This window comes from Balaenoptera ricei, chromosome 6 (genome assembly GCF_028023285.1).
Source record: "Balaenoptera ricei isolate mBalRic1 chromosome 6, mBalRic1.hap2, whole genome shotgun sequence".
Lineage (NCBI taxonomy): Eukaryota > Metazoa > Chordata > Mammalia > Artiodactyla > Balaenopteridae > Balaenoptera > Balaenoptera ricei.
The window spans coordinates 115,929,549-115,947,340 of NC_082644.1; the positions used below are offsets into that span (position 1 = coordinate 115,929,549).

Sequence of the window (17,792 nt, forward strand, 5' to 3'; positions counted from 1 at the left end):
TTAGATTGAAAAAATTTTGAAATTCAACAAGTCGTTCACAGCCCACAATCTGGAGAAAATCACCGGTAACATGTTGGTCTTTTCTTCGTCGATGTAATTACTATTATATAATTGTCATTTTCTTGATACGGAGTTTTGTGTATTGTCTCTCCCTTCACGTTAGGTGGTGAGCAAGTTGCTGTATGATTTAAAAATATTTTTATGGTCTAGATACTATTCTATCTAATGTGCTAAAAATGTCCGGAACCAGTGCCTATTTCCGAATATTTTGCTTATTCCCCGGCCTCTATTATAAGTAATACGGTGGGGAATCCTTGCATTCCTGATTTATTTCCCCAGCTCATTCCTCTAAGTGATTTAGAAGGTATGAACCTTTTTAAGGCTTTTTTTTTTGGCCGCTGTGGGGCTTGCGGGATCTTAGTTGGCAGAGCGGGAAGATCCCTCGGTGGAGACCAAGGCGACCTGGCGGGGCGGAGCCGGTTCTGGGGGCAGCCAATCATAAACCGCGGCGGCGATGCCACGCCCTCGGCGCCCAGTCTTACAAGGGCGAAGAAAGGGCGTCGGGAGGTCCAGTTGGGCCGGTCCTGACCCCTGTTGTTGGCCTCCTGAGTATAATATTAATACTTTGGAGCGTTCGGGAGTGGAAGGGACCCGCGCTCCGCTGTCTTACGCCTCCACTCGGCGCTATCCTCGCGGTGGGTCCCGCAGGCCTGTGCGGCCCCTTTCAGAGCCTCCCGGGTCGCACGCGTGAGGGCGAGGCTTTCCTTCGTCTCCGCAGACCGCTCTCCATCCGCACTCCGGCCACAATCCATGGCCAAGCAGTTGCTTCGGGCCGGCTTGACCCTGGCGCTGGGCGCAGGGCTGGGTGCAGCCGCCGAGGGCTGGCGGTGGCGGCGGCGGGCGGACGCATGGGCGGCGCCGGGGCTGCTGAGCCGGCTGCCCGTGCTGCCTGTGGCGGCGGCGGCCGGGCTTCCCGCCGTGCCCGGGGCTCCGACGGGCGGCAGCACCGGCGAGTTGGCGAAGTACGGGCTGCCCGGGGTGGCGCAGCTCAAGAGCCGCGAGTCGTACATGCTGTGTTACGACCCGCGCACCCGCGGCGCGCTCTGGGTGGTCGAGCAGCTGCGGCCTGAGAGTCTCCGCGGCGACGGCGACCGCCGCTCCTGCGACTTCCACGAGGACGACTCGGTGCATGCGTATCACCGTGCCACCAACGCCGACTACGGGGGCAGCGGCTTCGACCGCGGCCATCTCGCCGCCGCCGCCAACCACCGCTGGAGCCAGAAGGCCATGGACGACACCTTCTACCTGAGCAACATCGCACCCCAGGTATCGCCTGCGTCCCCTGCCCCGGCGGCGGAAGGCGAGGCCACCGCTCGCCTCTGAGCCTCGATTTGCTCCCCTGCAGATGGGAAAGCTGCCGAGTGCGCACTCTATGCCAGAGGCCTGGCTAAACACACCGCGCGCCGCAGGCGGAAGGGACGGAGCGGTGGAGCGCTGAGCACCCACTCTGCACTCTGATCTTAACCGAGGGCCCCCGGGCGCCTCTCTGATCTTCAGTTTCCTTGTCTGTAAAATGGGGATAAAACTGTTATTCACCTACCTCGTGCAGAGGCGCTGAGGAACTCGGGATACCATGCACGTAAAAGTACTGAGCACGCTTTCTGGCCCACGGCAAGCATTCAATACATACCAGCTATAATGAGGGAAGTGATTCTCGGAGAGACAAAGTGACTGGCACAGTGTCAGTGGGTGGAGACCCAGGCAGTCTGCCTAGAGGACCCTGAGCTTTCAGCCATTGTCCTACCCTGCCTTCCTTCCGGGAGTAAAAGGAAAGATAGCTGCACGCAGTGGGTGTTAGTAGCAGTCGCTATGCGCCTGGACTAGCCTCTAGCCCTGTTCCCACCAGGGCCTGACACCCACGTGGAGACGGATGTCAGGCTCTGAGTGAGGCTTGTGAGGTCCCAGCCTCTCTGACCTGACTGTGCTACCCATTTGACTAGACGCTGTGCTGAGGACTGGAGAGCTCAAGTGGTGGAGTCAGGAGCAGATTCCTGACCTTCCCCGCTTAGCTCTGCATGCGGTTCAGACTAGGAAAAGGAAAGGAGAGATGGTTGGGAGAGCTGGTCTTCCCATGAGCCCCTGGGGGCAGGGGGCAGGCCTGTTTCTCTCTGGGAGATTTGCTCCTTTCCTTCATATGGCTCTTTGGAGCTGAGAAACAGCTTTGAGACCTGGGATGCTAGTTCTCCCAGTCTAGCTGGACGAAAGTAGCACCTCCTTGAGCTCTATCTGGGCCCCACCCTCGTGACTATGTGCGCTAAGTGACTCTCCTTCCATGAATCTGTTTCCTCCGCATGCTTGTTCCCACCCCCCACCCCCGCTGGAACCTTCTGGCTCCATGCCAGTGCCAGCCCCTCAGGGCCTGGGGCAGCCCTCTGACTGCAAGTGTCCCAGCCAGCCTCACTGAAGCCCACTTCTCCTGCCAGGTGCCCCACCTCAACCAGAATGCCTGGAACAACCTGGAAAAGTACAGCCGCAGCCTGACCCGCACCTACCAAAATGTCTATGTCTGCACGGGGCCTCTCTTCCTGCCCAGGTAAGGCTAGAGCTGGGGGGCACCTCCCAGTCATCCCGTCCAGTCTCCCCCTAGGCTCTGTGTCAACACCGCCAGGTCCCCACTCATCTGGTTTCTTGGCGAGTCTGTCCATTCCCTGTCTCGGGCCCCCCAGTTCTACTCCACAGAGACCTTTGGGGTACCCACCTAGACATCTCCTCTGCCCGTGGGCACCAGGCCCTGAATCTGCCCTGTTCCTCTCTCCTGTGTCATCTCTTTTCACATCCACCTAACTCTGTGTTCTGCACGGGTAGAAACCCTTGCACTAGGCTCTCGTCTTCGGTCTCCCCTGCTTGGAGCAGCCTTCCCCTATGCTTCCCCTGGAGCCAGGTTTGAACTCCATCTCCCTGACCCTGAGCCTTTACTCTTGTCCCTCTGCAGCCTGGCCTCCCAGGTAGAAGGGACTGAGCTCTTCTGAGCTTGCTTGGTGATTTTTCTAGCCTGCTGAGGACTGGGATGAGTGAGGCTAGAGGTTGTGGCCAAACAGCTGGCTCTGCCTGGGATGGAATCCAGGCCCTGTCACCTCGTTTCTGGGTGCCGTGGGCAAATGAACTCAACATCCTCTCCTGTAAAATGGGGATAATACCCATTAGCTACCACGTGGTTGTTTAAGGGACAAAGCAGGATGGTGGATGTCACCGTAGTAAGGGCTCAGCACGGGCCTGCTGAGGCGGTGGCTGGGACACTGATGTACTTTAATTAGCAAGTGCCTCCTCTGGCCTGCTGAAATGGAGCGGACGCCGTGGAGGCTTAGCCTGAAGTCACCCATCCAGTGCTCTGGGCACCTGCTCTGCCCTAGGCCCTGTGCTGGTGCTGGGAATTCTGCTGCCACAGCCCTGCCCATTTGGTGCCCACCCTCCACAGGAAGAGACAGACAATAATCAAGGGTCCACACGGATGAATGTGAATGAAGGCCTGATTCTTTCTGCAGCGTTTATTGCCACCACCCACTCTGCCTGACCCAGTGTTGGACATGGAGAAAACAGGGGAAGAGTGAGTCTCTACCCTGCAGGGAGCTCCCAGCCTCCTGGGGGAGCCGAGCAGGGCAAAGAAGCTCACGCTGAGGGGTGGTCCTGCAGGTTGACACAAGCTGGAGGTCGGGTCAAGGAAGGCTTCCTGGAGGCGGTGGCCTTGGGTCTGACCAAGCCCCCAGGAGCCCTAAAGGGCCATGTGTGCCTGGGTCTGCCCACAGGACGGAGGCTGATGGGAAGTCCTATGTGAAGTACCAGGTAATTGGCAAGAACCACGTGGCGGTGCCCACCCACTTCTTCAAAGTGCTGATCCTGGAGGCAGCAGGCGGGCAGATCGAACTCCGCTCCTATGTGATGCCCAACGCGCCTGTGGATGAGACAGTCCCACTGGAGCGCTTCCTGGTGCCCATCGAGAGCATTGAGCGGGCCTCGGGGCTGCTCTTTGTGCCAAATATCCTGGCACGGACAGGCAGCCTTAAGGCCATCACTGCAGGCAGCAAGTAAAGGCAGCCCCAGCCAGACTGTGGGGTCGGGGGGACTGGGTCGAATTAAAGGTGTTTATTTTTGGAGACAAGTCTTAGGTGTGTCTGTCCCAGGTGACCCATGGAAACCTCTGGCTTCACCAGCGCTTCTGTGCCATCTTGGGCCCGACAGAACCTTCAGCTGGGCCGGGCACCCGCCTGGGTGAGGCCAGGCTGCAGGGCAGCCAGGGAGATCAGGACGGCTTCCTGGAAGAGAAGCGCAGCAACAGGCTGGGGCCTGGGAGGCTAGCGGGTGCCCCACTGCCCAGGGCCCAGCCCCTTGGGGTATGCTGCCCTCAGCAGGGCCTGGGGTAGGGGGGCGTGAAGCACAGGCCCAGCCTCATCCTGCAGATCTGTCACTGGCCAGGAAAGGGCCTCACCTCTCTGCTTCTCAGTATCCTCCTCTGTAAAATGGGGGTGATCGTAATAGCTGCTTCCCAGGGTGGGGGAGGGGGAGGTGATGGGCAGCAGGGCCCTCTGTGCAGGTGTCAGAAGGGTGCGAGCAGGGATTCCTGCTGGGACGCTGTGGCTGGCAAGCGTGTGACACCTGGCCCTGGCAGGGCTCTCAGGGATAGGTAGACTGAGGCTGTCCACCTGTTTGGTCACCACCCTTTGAGACCAGTGGAAGCAGTGGCACCTTCCCCCAGGAAGTGCCCACAGGTACAGCGTTCTGTGCTGCCCTCAGAAGTGGCTGCCCAGGTGGAAAGCTCTCAGAGCTGGTCGCATCCTGTCCCCCGTGGGACAGAGGTGCCAGAGAGGAGGGCTGCCCTGCCCACCAGGGTCAGACACGGGGAAGTGGAACACGGAGCGTATAGCTAAGGGAACAGGCCTAGAGCAGGGATGGGTGGGGTCTCCTGGGTCAGCCAGCCTGGGAGCAGCTGGATGGGCACCAGCACCCAGGATTCCCAACTCCCAGCTCACTCTTAACTTGTCCCTGTTGCAGTTCTGCTGTGGTGAGAGGCCAAAGGGGGCGAGGAGGCCTAGAGGAGGCTGGCTCAGGGCAGCCCTGGGCGGGGTGGGGGACGGGGAGAGGGTTGCAACGCCCCCCTCTGGATGGACCCCAAGGCTCCGTCCAAAGCAGGCTGGGCCTGGAGGTCGGGGAGGAGGGCGGGCTCACCTCGGTGCGGATGGTGCGGCTGCCCTGGTTGGGGCAGGTGTTGACGTACCGATCGAAGAGGACACTGGGCTCAGCCACCTCCAGGTTGGGGTCAGCATCCACTCCAGCTTCCAGCCCTTGGAGGCCCCCAAACACCACGAGAGCGTGCCTGGTGCCCACAGGAGGGGGGTCACTGACTGCCCATCAAGGCCCACTGAGTGCAGCCCCCAGGGCTCTCAGCCCCCCCATACGTGCAGGGGCCCGGTCCGTACAGCTCTGACCCCACCAGTCCTGTCCCCTGCTCCATTCCTCCTCCCCTGGCTGGACCCACCTGAAGTTGGGAAGCTGGGCGGAGGCCACGTCTGAGCCTCGCTCTGATGTCCCAATGGTCAGGTCATAGCCATCCTGGAAGGGGGCCTCAGCAAACACAGCACCTGGTGGGGAGGCCAGCTCACTGGGGGCTCTGTTCTCCACAAGCCACTGCCACTTGGCTGCGCGTGCGCGTTGGGGGGCGTGGTTTAGGTAAGAGAGCCACAGCCAGGACCCTCACTCTTGCTGGGAAGTCAGCGATGGAACAGGCAGAGACCGTGCGTGTACCGGCTTGGGGAGACAAAGCAGAGGGTGGGCAGCAAGGAGCCTCAGAAGCAAGTAGTGGACCCCTGACTTATCTGGCCCTTTTGCCCCCATTCCGGACCCCGTGGCAGACATCGTTAAAGACGCTTTTCCTCAGAAGTCCTTAAAAGCATTCCAGGCAGTGCACTCAAGGAGACCAAGGCCCAGAGAAGGAAAGGCACTTGCCCAAGTCGCACGGCAAGTGAGTAGGGTTAGGACCCCGGTCTGACTTTTGGGTCAAGCAAGGCTCTCTGTGGCCTCCCAGAGAGAGAGGATGGATATTCACAGGAGGAAGCTCTGTCCTTACTAAGGCAGGAGGCCAGGCGGACCGTGTAGCCCCAGTAGAGACCAGCTTTGGTGCGAGGGTCCTGTGACGACACGACTTTTCCACGGTAGGTCTTGCTTTCTGGAGGGGAAGCAGACAGGCTGTGAAGACGGGGCGAGGGGACAAGGAAGTGGAAGGAGGTGGCTCCGAGCCCGCAGGCTAGCCAGGCTGGGGACGCTTTAGGGTACCTGGGAGCTGCTGCTGGTTCAGCCGCACTGTCACCCGGAGTCCAGGCTCCAAGTGCTTGTCGATCTTCACCTCCTGGGAAGAAGCCAGAAGAAACTGGTGCTGTTCCCCACAGGAGAGCGGGGGTCACTGCTCTCCCAGGCACGGGGGCACCTCAGGGGTCCAGGTCACCCTTCGAGCCCTGCTCCCCGGCACCTGGGCCAGATCTGCTCACAGAGACCATTCTTTTTAAAAAATTATTAATTAATTAATTAATTTTGGCTGCCTTGGGTCTTCGTTGCTGCGCACGGGCTTTCTCTAATTGCAGCGAGCAGGGGCTACTCTTCATTGAGGTGCGCGGGCTTCTCATTGCAGTGGCTTCTTTTGTTGCAGAGCACAGGCTCTAGGCGCATGGGCTTCAGTAGTTGTGGCGCTCAGGCTCAGTAGCTGTGGCTCTTGGGCGTCTAGAGCTCAGGCTCAGCAGTTGTGGCACACAGGCTTAGTTGCTCCGCGGCATGTAGGATCTTCCTGGAGCAGGGCTCGAACCCGTGTCTCCTGCATTGACAGGCAGATTCTTAACCAGTGCGCCACCAGGGAAGTCCAAGAGACCATTCTTGCAAAACGACTACTGCAAGGCACTGGTCCATGGACTTCCCTGGTGGCGCAGTGGTTAAGAATCCGCCTGCCAATGCAGGGGACACGGGTTCGATCCCTGGTCTGGGAAGATCCCACGTGCCGCAGAGCAATTAAGCCCGTGCGCCACAACTACTGAGCCCGTGAGCCACAACTACTGAAGCCCGTGCACCACAACTACTGAAGCCTGTGTGCCTAGAGCCCGTGCTCCACAAAAAGAGAAGCCACCACAATGAGAAGCCCGTGCACCGCAATGAAGAGTAGGCCCTGCTCACCGCAACTAGAGAAAGCCCATGCACAGCAACGAAGACCCAACGCAGCCAAAAATAAATTAAATAAATCAATAGATAAATTTATAAAAAAAAAAAAGACACTGGTCCAGGCCTGGCACAGAGTAGGAAGTATTTCATGAGTAGATGAAATCCCAGTTTCCTACATTTTGGTGGCTATGCCACTTACTAGCTATAGCGGTTTGAGTAGTCACTTAACCCCTCTGAGCCTTAGTGTCCTAATCTGTCAAACAGAAGATGTTCCATAAACAATAGCTATTGTTACACTGCACAGGGCCTGGCATGAAGTAAATGCTGACTACGTGGGAGCCTGTGAGGAAGGACACTTGATGTTTGTGTTTTGTCCCAATTTTAGTTTTTTTTTTTTTCCCCTGTGCTGCATGGCTTGTGGAATCTCAGTTCCCTGACCAGGGATTGAACCCACGCCCTCGGCAGTGAAAGCGCGGAGTCCTAATCACTGGACTGCGAGGGAATTCCCTTGTACCAGTTTTGAATTCAGGATGGGACACTTTCTCTTTTGAGGGTTGCACATTCATTTCTCTCTTCATCTGGGTCTGGGTCATCCTGGTCTGTTTTTAGCCAGTTATCTCAGATCTGTGATCCTCATCCATTTAAATGTTTCTGCCTCCTTCTCTAGGAGACTTAGGATTAACAGGCAGCAAATGAATGCTCCGATCCCTGGCTTGGCAGCGCCCTGGAGCAGCCCCAGAGGCATTGTGAACTTGATTTTCCCAGGTTTTGTCTTGGTTTGTTTTTCGTATAAGGACTATCTTCTGTTGATTTGATTTTTCTAAAACAGTAAATTTTGCTCCTGGCTTTATCTGTTGAGCCCCATTTTAGGCACTTCTCTGGCCCAAATCTGCATCAATGGGGGACTGGCAGGCAGAGATGCCTGGGGCCAGGGCTCCCCACCCATGTGCCCTCCGTAGCCAGGGTGTGTCTGGGAAACGTGTCTCGACCCACCCTCCAATTCCTACCTTCTTCATGCCACAGTTGACAAAGGAGCCCTGGCCCGGCCGGGTGGGCCGGTCCACCACGATGCCCTCTCGGAACTCAGATTCCTCATCCTGACGCATGTGGTGAGGGCTGTCCAAGGGGTTCAGGAGCCCTGTGGTTGGGGAGGGCCAGGAAGATTCTGGGAGGTGCAGAGGCACCACGGAGGCGTGGAAGGTAAGGCTGGGAACCCTGGTTCAGGTTCCAGCTCTGCCACAGATCTGCTGCTTACCACCAGCCACAGGCCTTGCCCTGCCTGGTCTTGCTTTCCCAACTGTATCATGATTTCTCAGGGTCTGGGGGATGATCCATGGGAAATGGGGGTCAGACCCTCCCAGCCTTACCTGCAAACTGTAGATCCTGATGCTTGGGAAAGAATGCTTTTCTTAGGTACCTAGGAAAGGACGCAGATCTCAGGGAGGCCACCTCCCATCCGACCTGCACTGTGCCCACCCCTCCCACATGCTCTGGCAAGTCTGTCCTTCATGCCCTTACTGTGGACACTCCAGGTACTGCAGGATCCGGGCCAGCTGCACGCACGCCTGCCCCTTCTTGCCGACTCCCCTGAATTCCCCCTCCACAGTCCTGGAGAGAGAAAGATAGGGCTCAAGCCCACCGGGTTTCCTTCAAGAGCTCCTCCCCTCAGTATGACCTCTGCAGTGCCCCTGCTTTGCAACTCGACCCACCAGGGTTACAATGTAGGCATTCAGACAGGATTCTCAGCCCAAGCAAGTAGGCAGGGAAAAAAGGGAAGCCCAGCCAATCCTGGCAGCCCCTCCCTTCTCCCTAAGCCCTGGGACCCGCTGGATGGCCCCTCACTTGGCATCTTGGCCCTCTTCATCAAACACCACAATCTCATCCACGCAGAAGATGGTGCAGGCTCTAGCAATCTGGCCGGCCAGGTAGGTGCGAAGCTCGGGCGACTGGGCGTTGTCCAGGATGGAGCCCGGAAGGGCCACGCTCAGGGTGTAGTGCCGCCCTGGGCAGGACAGGGGTGTTCATGGTCAGCCAGAGAGGCCAGGGCCATCCCTCCCCTCCCTTGCTCTAATCCCAGGGCCCAGAGTTAGAGAATTTTCCTACTGTGAGGAATTTTGAGCTAAGCAGCATAGATCCAACTCCCCTCTCTGGGCCTCAATCTCCCCAGGAAGAAAATGGACTCAGAGGTCTCCAGGACTCCCATAAGAAGGGCATACCACTGGGCAAGGCAAGGGAGCGGTTAGAAGAACTGACCTATATTCACATCCTCTGCCCCCTACTGCCTCAGTTCTCCAGGCGTCAAATAGGGATGATAATGAGTTAATATTTATTCTTAGTGCCTTTTATAGGTGCACATTTAACCAATAACCCTAGGAAGTAGGTACTACCATGATCCTGATTGAGAGGTGGGGAACCTTCAGCCCACAGAGGTCAAATATGTGACCCAAGGTCACACAAAAGGCAGGACAGCTGGCTTCAGAGGGACCACCACACTTTCCCTCCCAGAGTTGTCCAAAGGGAGCCACAGGAGATAAAGGGCTTTCCCGGTGTCTGAGACAGCTGACATGCTCAGTTTCTGTCCCCACTGTCACCATCATCACTGGTAACCACTGGGCTTACAGGGTACAATATGGCCCCCTGACCCTCCAGACCTTTGGGTCTGGCCGAGGAGGAAAGATACAACTTGTTAGGGTAGATCCAGATGTACGAACACGGAAGGACATCCAGGACACAATGTGGGATGAGAAAAAACAGCTCCAGAAGTGCGTGGATAAAGCAGTCTCACTTTTGTAAAACTGTATCTATATACCTCTCTACCTGTATATAAGTGGGTGTTAACATAGCTGGAGAAACGTTAACTGCAATGTTTGCTGGGATTTTTCCTTTCTTTATCGTTTTCTGTACTGTTTGGGGAGTTTTGTTTTGAGCATGTATTATTTAATGAGAAAAAAGAGACATTCTTATTATGAAATCAAAATAATTAAATGAAAAGTGAAAGTACAGTTAAAGTACACAAAGTGATCAATAAAAAAGTAAAAAATTAACTATCATTACAATGATGAGGTTCTAGAGGCATAAAGTGATGATATATGATGCGTACCCTCCACAGAATCGAAATCTACCTAGGTAGGAAGTTAGGACTCAGTCTTCTGGGTCCCTCCCATTCTCTGAGCCTCATTTTCTCCATCAGGACAAGATGTCTGGACCCACTGGCCCCTAAGGGCCCTTCCAGCTATAACATTCTCTGCCCTGCGCAGGACCCAGCTTGCTCACCCCGATCCTCCCTCTGGGCAGCTGCCTCCTCCTCCTGCTGTCGCTTTGCCTGTTCCTCCTGCACTCGCTGCCGCTCCAGTTTTTTCATCATCTTGAGATCCTTCCACTTCTTTTTCTCCTCTTTTTCTAGAAATTTATTTATTTATTTATTTATTTATTTATTTATTTATTTATTTATTTATTTCTGGCTGTGTTGGGTCTTCGTTTCTGTGCGAGGGCCCCCTCCAGCTGTGGCGAGCGTGGGCCACTCCCCATCGCGGTGCGCGGGCCTCTCACTGCTGCGGCCTCTCCCGTTGCGGAGCACAGGCTCCAGACGTGCAGGCTCAGCAGTTGTGGCGCACGGGCTTAGCTGCTCCGTGGCATGTGGGATCCTCCCAGACCAGGGCCCGAACCCGTGTCCCCTGCATTGGCAGGCAGATTCCCAACCACTGCGCCACCAGGGAAGCCCTCTCCTCTTTTTCTGGATGAGAGGACATCCCGATTGGTGGAGGGAAGAGGGACTTGGAGGGGAGGAGGACTTGGAGCAGTCCAGGAGGTGATGTCCTCTTAGTAGGGTCAGCCTGGGCTCTCCAATGCTGCTGAGAGAGCAGCCAAAGGAGCCTCCCAGGGCTTCTGGCCCCTTCTTCTCCATTTTGGGTACTGTGGGACCTAGAGGGGACAAATCTGGTGGCTTTTCCCCAAGATTCAGCTGTGCACTGATGGAGTGGCCTCAGGGAGAGGTAAGCACAGACGCTCAGCTCCCCATCTGAGCCCACTGCCCCGGTCCCTTACTTACTCTGTTGCTTCCATTTTCGCCATTCCACCCTCTGGCCATGTTCACCCTGGAGTAGGAGTGGGAGGAGATATAGGAGTGAGGCTGAATGGTCACACCTGAGAGGAGGTCCCACTTGCTGCTCCACAGCTGTCCCCTCTCTTTAAATGCGGGTGGTGAGGAAACGAGGGAATCCTCCCCCCAACACACACACTCCTGCTGCCCAGAGACAGCATCAGGAGGGCAGGGACCTGTCGTACCCCCAGTGCCTGAGACCACACCTGGCACACAGTAAGCGTTCAATAAATTGTTTAATGCGTTCCCACTGGAGAGAAGAGGAAACAGGTTCAGGGGAACAGGACCTGCCCACTGTCGCCTTGGTGTCAGAAGAGATACGCCACGAAAGGGCTCGGGATTCCGAGCCGGGTCCGGTCTTCTGAATCCGGGCCCCGGGCAATGAGTTACCCAACGCAATCTCGGCTCTGACTCGAACCCCGGCTCCCACCTCCGGTTCTCACCCGGACAGGGGTGCTTGAGGCCATGAGCATGCGGCACCTCGGGGACTCGGGCCGCGGAGCAGCGACGAGCAGGGAGCTAGAGGTTCGGCCAGGCCCCGCCACGGGCCCCCAAGCGGCTCTTTCTCTTGCCTCCACCCCGCGCCCTGCCGCGGGATCCCACATCCCTCCACCTACCGGGCCGCAGGGCCGCTTCCTCCCGCGTTCCGCCATGTTCGTCGCACACCGTCGGCCCCGCCCAGCCAATCAGACTCACCCCTTCCGCCAACACCTCCTCCGAGCCGTCCAATCGGAGAGCCAATGGCGTGCGGGGGCGCGGCCTATGAGCCGGGCTGCGGGAGCGTGTGGGCCTGGGACTGGCTCCCGGGGGCGGGCTCCCGGGGGCGGGCGGGGCTCATCGCAGGCCTGGGTGTCCAAATGCGCACGGTATCGGGTTCTCTCCTGAACCCTTGCACAATAGGAGAGCTACCCTCTCCTCCCGTCGGGCGCGAAACTCAAACCTCAGCTTGGTTTTACACATGGGGACCCTGAGGCACAGAGCTGGAGTGTGATTCAGAGGTGGCAATAATTTAATCCAATTATTTTATAGATTCGCTCATCTACTCTCTCTTTTAATTATCAGACTTTACTTTTTTAGAGCAGATTTAGGTTTACCGAAAATTGAACAGATAGTACAGAGTTTCCACATAACCCCCACTCAGTTTCTGTTGTTAACATGTGTTAATGTGTACATTTGTTATAGTTGATGAACCAATATTGATGCATTGTTCACAGTTTACATTAGGGTTCACTCTTTGTGTTGTACATTCTAAGAGTTTTGACAAATGCATAATGTCATATATCTACCATTACAGTATCATACAAAATTGATTCACTGCCCTAAAAATCCTCTGTGCTCCACCTACCTCCCCCACCCCTCGAGCCCCTGGTAACCACAGGGACTCTGATCTTTTTTACTGTCCCTAAAGTTTTGCCTTTTCCAGAATGTCATATAGTTGGAATCAGACAGCATGCAGCCTTTTCAGACTCCCTTCTTTCACTAAGCAACATGCATTTAAAGTTCCTCTATAGTAGGAGATAGATGGGCCCCTGGGCTGGACAGCTGGGGTTTGTCAAGTGGAGTAACACTGAAGCTCTGTTCTCACCCAGACGCTCCAAGGACAGAGCTAGTGGCAGAAGCTGAGCTCTGCTGAAGTAAAGAGATAAGATGACCACTCCTGAGGTCAAGGAAAACTTCCCTGTCTGGACATGTGCAGGAAGGCTCCTTGGGGGTCAAAAAGGGAGGGGGCACCACCCCATAATAAGTGTGGACATATACCCACAGGCCTCTGCGGTGGAATCCATCTTAGCAAAAAGTTGCACACACAGCTTGGGGAGGGTCCTAGGACCAGTCATGTGTGAAAAAAGAAAAGAGATAATTGGCCAAAGGTAAACAAAGACCAGGAAGAACTGTCCTATATAAGTGATTTAAATCACCTCTTTACTCCCCTCCTCATTATAAAGGATGCCTACACCCTTTCTCTCTGAGTGTGTATTTCTGCCTAGCTTCGACTTAAATAAATAAACTGTTTCTCTGTGTGCTCTCCCATACTGCTGTGTCTCTAATAATAAAGTTTGTACCAGTTTTTTACAGTTTTTGCCTCCTTGAAACATTCTTGCTCTCAAATGGGGGAAAGAGGGCTTCCCCAGTGGCGCAGTGGTTGAGAATCTGCCTGCTAATGCAGGGGACATGGGTTCGAGCCCTAGTCTGGGAAGATCCCACATGCCGCAGAGCAGCTGGGCCCGTGAGCCACAATTACTGAGCCTGCGCGTCTGGAGCCTGTGCTCCGCAACAAGAGAGGCCGCGATAGTGAGAGGCCCGCGCACCGCGATGAAGAGTGGCCCCCGCTTGCCACAACTAGAGAAAGCCCTCGCACAGAAACGAAGACACAACACAGCCATAAATAAATAAATAAATAAATAAATTTTAAAAATGGGGGAAAGAGCCAGGGCCACTTTGCTTCTAGCCTCTAGCCCCTGGTGCTCTAGCGGCTAGGACTCCTGGTTTTCATCTGGGCTACCCAGGTTCAATTCCTGGGCAGGGAACTAAGACCTCACTGCTGTCACTCCAAGATCACCTCCATATCTTCTAATGGCTTGATAGCTCATTTCTTTTTCTTTTTCTCTTTTTTTTTATAGTAGATTGAAGATATAATTTTTTAAAATTTATTTATGTTTATTCATTTATTTGGTTGCGCCAGGTCTAGTTGCGGCTCGCCGGCTCCTTAGCTGTGGCATGCGAACTCTTAGTTGCAACATGCATGTGGGATCTAGTTCCCTGAGGAGGGATTGAATCCCCACCCCCTGCATTGGGAGTACGGAGTCTTAACCACTCCACCACCAGGGAAGTCCCCGATAGCTCATTTCTTTTTACTGCCGGATACTATTCGTTGTATGGATATGCCACTGTGTGTCTATCCATTCACCTTTTGAAGGACATTTGGTTGCTTCCAGTATTTGGCAATTATGAATAAAACTGCTGTAAATATTCATGTGTAGGTTTTTGTGTGGACATGAATTTTCAGCTCATTTGGGTAAATAGCTGGAAGTCTGATTGCTGGATCCAACAGCAAGACTATGTTTAGCTTTGTAAGAAATTGCCAAACTGGGAATTCCCTGGTGGTCCAGTGGCTAAGACTCCTCGCTCCCAATGCAGGGGGCCCGGGTTCAATTCCTGGTCAGGGAACTAGATCCCACATGCTGCAACTAAGAGTTCGCATGCCGCAACTAAAAGATCCCACACGTGGCAACGAAGATCCTGTGTGCTGTGACTAACACCCGGCGCATCCAAATAAATAAATAAATAAATAAAAAAGAAGTTGCCAAACTGTCTTCCAAAGTGGTTATACCATTTTGCATTCCTACCAGCAAGGAATGAGATACACTTTCTTTTTTAAATAATAAATTTGAGTCAATATTCATTCAACCAACGAATATTTATCAAGCAGATCCTATTTTGAGGCTGGAACTCCCTGTGCTAACTGCCAGGGACACAATGGTAGGGAAAGCAGATACTGATCTGGAGTTTACAACCTAGTAGAGGAGAGATTAATTTCTAATTCAAAGTGTGTGTTAACATTACAGGGGTTGTGTTTATTTCACCATTCCCTGCTCTCCCCTATCTGAATGAAAGGCAAAGTCATTTATGCATCTCAGGTTGGCTGAGGTTACTCAGTCTAAGATCTGGAACCTCTGTAGAGTCACAGGTTTGAGTTAGGGGCAGATTCTGGATTGATTCATGAGACATGAAACCTTTGGTCAGGGTGGTTCTATCCAAGAAATCTGTGGGTTTACCCCATTGAGGACTTTCTTATCATCAGGCTATGTGTAGTATGGTAAAGGGGCTCCAACCCTGAGCCTCTGAGTTGTTATTTTGTTTCACACAATCTTGACTTTGGAACAGTGATAGTATTACAAAGTCATAGTTTGGAAAGGAAGAAAGTAAAGTGTCCTGGGACTTCCCTGGTGGTCCAGTGGTTAAGACTCTGCACTTCCAATGCAGGGGGCACAGGTTTGATCCCTGGTCTGGGAACTAAGATCCCATATGCCGCCTGGCCAAAAAATAAATAAATAAATAAGTTTAAAAATTAGAAAAAAAAAAAAAAAAGGAAAGTGTCCTGTCATAACACAAGTATGTTCCAAACAGCAATTCTCTGACACCAAGTGGGTGTCCTACACTTCAGTTAAATTCTGACAAGTTGGCACAGACCTCATAGGTTAAGGGATCAGTCCCACAAGACTGTCTCCCACTTCAGGTGTCAGCAGCAAGTGGGGTCACCAGCCACCCACACTTCTGCCTGGCTGACTACGAATTCCGGCATTTCCGTGACCACCCCCCAGATTCAATAATTTGCTGAAACAATTCACAGCCCTCAGGAAAGTGCTATACTTACAATTACAGTTTCATTATAGAAGATGACAACCCAGGAACAGCCAAATGGAAGAGGTACATAGACTAAGGTCTTGGGAGAGGGGGGCGCAGAGATTCCATGCCCTCTCCGGATGGGCACCCTACCAGCTCATTGATGTGTTCACCAACCCAGAAGGTCCTTGAGCCTCAGTGATTCAGGGTTTTTATGTGGGATTTTATTACATATGCACATCTGATTAAATCATTAGCCATGTGACTGAACTCAATGTCCAGTCCCTTTTCCCTCCCTGAGGTCTGGGTTTGGGGCTGAAAGTTCCGACCCTCTAATCACATGGTTGAAGGGGTTCATTTTGAATAACAAAAGACACTACTATCACTCATGAAATTACAAAGGTTTTAGGAGCTCTGTGCCAGGAACCATGGACAAAGACCAAATATATTTTATTATACTATATGTTCCCATCAGCTTCCCCAATTCAATATGTGATATGAGCAAAACCCATGAGCTTGCTATGCAAATGCAACTTCAAGACAATTCCCCAGCACCACCTTCCAAATGATTTCAGGAGTTGCGTTGCTTTCCAGCGGGAGGCCCACCCCTGGGATCAAATCTCACTTCTACCTTTTACCAGCTGGATGGCCTCAGGTAAGTCCCCTCACCTCCAAAGCGGTTTCCTCACCTGTAAAATGGAGGCAGTAACTCCTGTCTCAGAGGGTCCTTTAATGAGATGGTGCGCATCCAAGTGCCCGGCATGCAGGAGTGAGCAATAAATGTTAGGGGAAACATTCCTTTCCCCTTCTGTCTAATTAGGTAATCCCTGGCAATCCTGGCCTGGACTCTGATCCCTGTGGGGTGTGACTGTCCGCGTCTTCCCTGTCAGACACTCAACTGAGGCCCCCATCACACACACACACACACACACACACACACACACACACACACACACACACAGACACACAACAACGGTAACACATACCATCTGAGCCCCTAGGCCTGGTTTTACCGTTAACTAACTGGGTGGCCTCAGACAAGGTGCAAGTCCCTGCCCTTCTTTGGGCCTCAAAACACATTTGTACAAAGAGAGTCTGGGATCCGAGGTTCAGGGAGGTGGGAGGTGCCTTCCATTCTAAGCCCCCATCTGCAATCAGCACCAGGGTGTGAAGCAGAGAGAAGCAGCCAATAACAGTTTGAATAACTTAAAACTTTATTATGGGCAAAAGTACTGGCTTGAAGAGTCAAGCCTAAGGGCAACTTTCCAAAATCAAGCTTGGATAAGGAAAGGGAGGGATGCTTGAGGCCTGGCTGGGGCCAGTGCATGGCTGGGGCCAGGGCTGAGACCCAAGGCCAATACACTATTGAACTCTGCCCTCTGAGTCCCAGCTGAGTCTGGGGAGGCCAGAGGGGACTCAAGACCATATAGCCCAGCACAGGTAGGACCAGGGAGAGGCCCTGGTCAGGCCTCCTTCACCTCTGCAATAGGAACATAGCTATGCACCATGGGGAAGTGCTCCTGACTCCCCCAAGACCAAAAGGGGGGCTCTTCCCTGAGGTCATTCTGTGTTACAGAGAAGAGATCCTCCAGTACCATCTACCCCCAAGCTGGGAATGGCTGAAACCTGGACAAAGACAGAGCCCTGCAGAGTGCGCAGGGACCAGGCAGGGCCGGGCCCAGGGGGTGACGTCAGGGCCTGAGCTCGTCCTTCCACTTCTGTAGCCTCTTGTCCATGGCCTGGAGCGTGGATTCATCCTGCACCAACACAGATCGGTCCTACCCCTCTCCCCACACCCGCAGGAGGCCTGGGGAGGCTTGGGGAGGTCTTCCCTCCCCCAGGCCTGTCCTTTACCTTCGTGAAACAGAAGCGGATATAGTGGTCAAAGAGCTTCTGATGTGGCACGCTGTAGAAGATGGAGACCGGGATGGCCATCAAGCCCTGTGGAGGAGGAAGCCCATGTCTCAGCGGCCCCACAGCCCAGCAGGCCTCTGGGGGGCTCCAGGGGGTCAGAGACGTTCCGTGATGAGACAGGAGAAGGAAAATTAGCTTCAATGCAGCATCTCCCAGTGCTGCATCAAGGTCAGAGGAAAAGCATCCCAAATCATCATTCCAAGTCCCTCCTTATGTACAGAAGGGAGAGGGAGGCTGAGAGCAG

The 17,792-nt window shown here is 54.1% G+C and overlaps 3 protein-coding genes across 6 annotated transcripts in view; 1 reads left to right on the forward strand and 2 right to left on the reverse strand.

The window, feature by feature from the left end:
* The first annotated feature begins 411 nt into the window (after positions 1 to 411).
* ENDOG (endonuclease G) lies at positions 412 to 4,156 on the forward strand. The gene is made up of 3 exons (XM_059925788.1): positions 412 to 1,326; positions 2,484 to 2,593; positions 3,804 to 4,156. The coding sequence occupies exons 1-3, from the start codon at positions 811 to 813 to the stop codon at positions 4,084 to 4,086; spliced, it is 909 nt and encodes a 302-aa protein (XP_059781771.1). The 5' UTR covers positions 412 to 810; the 3' UTR covers positions 4,087 to 4,156.
* On the reverse strand, positions 3,510 to 11,971 carry SPOUT1 (SPOUT domain containing methyltransferase 1). Its single transcript, XM_059925787.1, has 12 exons — positions 11,911 to 11,971; positions 11,243 to 11,288; positions 10,468 to 10,593; positions 9,037 to 9,196; positions 8,713 to 8,802; positions 8,562 to 8,611; positions 8,202 to 8,332; positions 6,325 to 6,397; positions 6,119 to 6,217; positions 5,531 to 5,633; positions 5,221 to 5,368; positions 3,510 to 4,310 (listed from the first exon to the last, which is right to left on the reverse strand). Exons 1-12 carry the CDS (start codon positions 11,944 to 11,946, stop codon positions 4,242 to 4,244), a joined length of 1,131 nt encoding a protein of 376 aa, XP_059781770.1. The 5' UTR covers positions 11,947 to 11,971; the 3' UTR covers positions 3,510 to 4,241.
* A 4,859-nt stretch (positions 11,972 to 16,830) lies between these two features.
* Positions 16,831 to 17,792, reverse strand: part of KYAT1 (kynurenine aminotransferase 1) — a 34,044-nt gene continuing 33,082 nt past the window's right edge. For all 4 annotated transcript variants that reach the window (XM_059925783.1, XM_059925782.1, XM_059925784.1 and 1 more), the window contains 2 exons: positions 17,489 to 17,575; positions 16,831 to 17,391 (listed from right to left, as the gene is read on the reverse strand). In XM_059925783.1, coding sequence (XP_059781766.1) covers positions 17,326 to 17,391; positions 17,489 to 17,575 — 153 coding nt within the window. In that variant the 3' untranslated portion in view covers positions 16,831 to 17,325. The remainder of the gene's footprint in view (positions 17,392 to 17,488; positions 17,576 to 17,792) is intronic.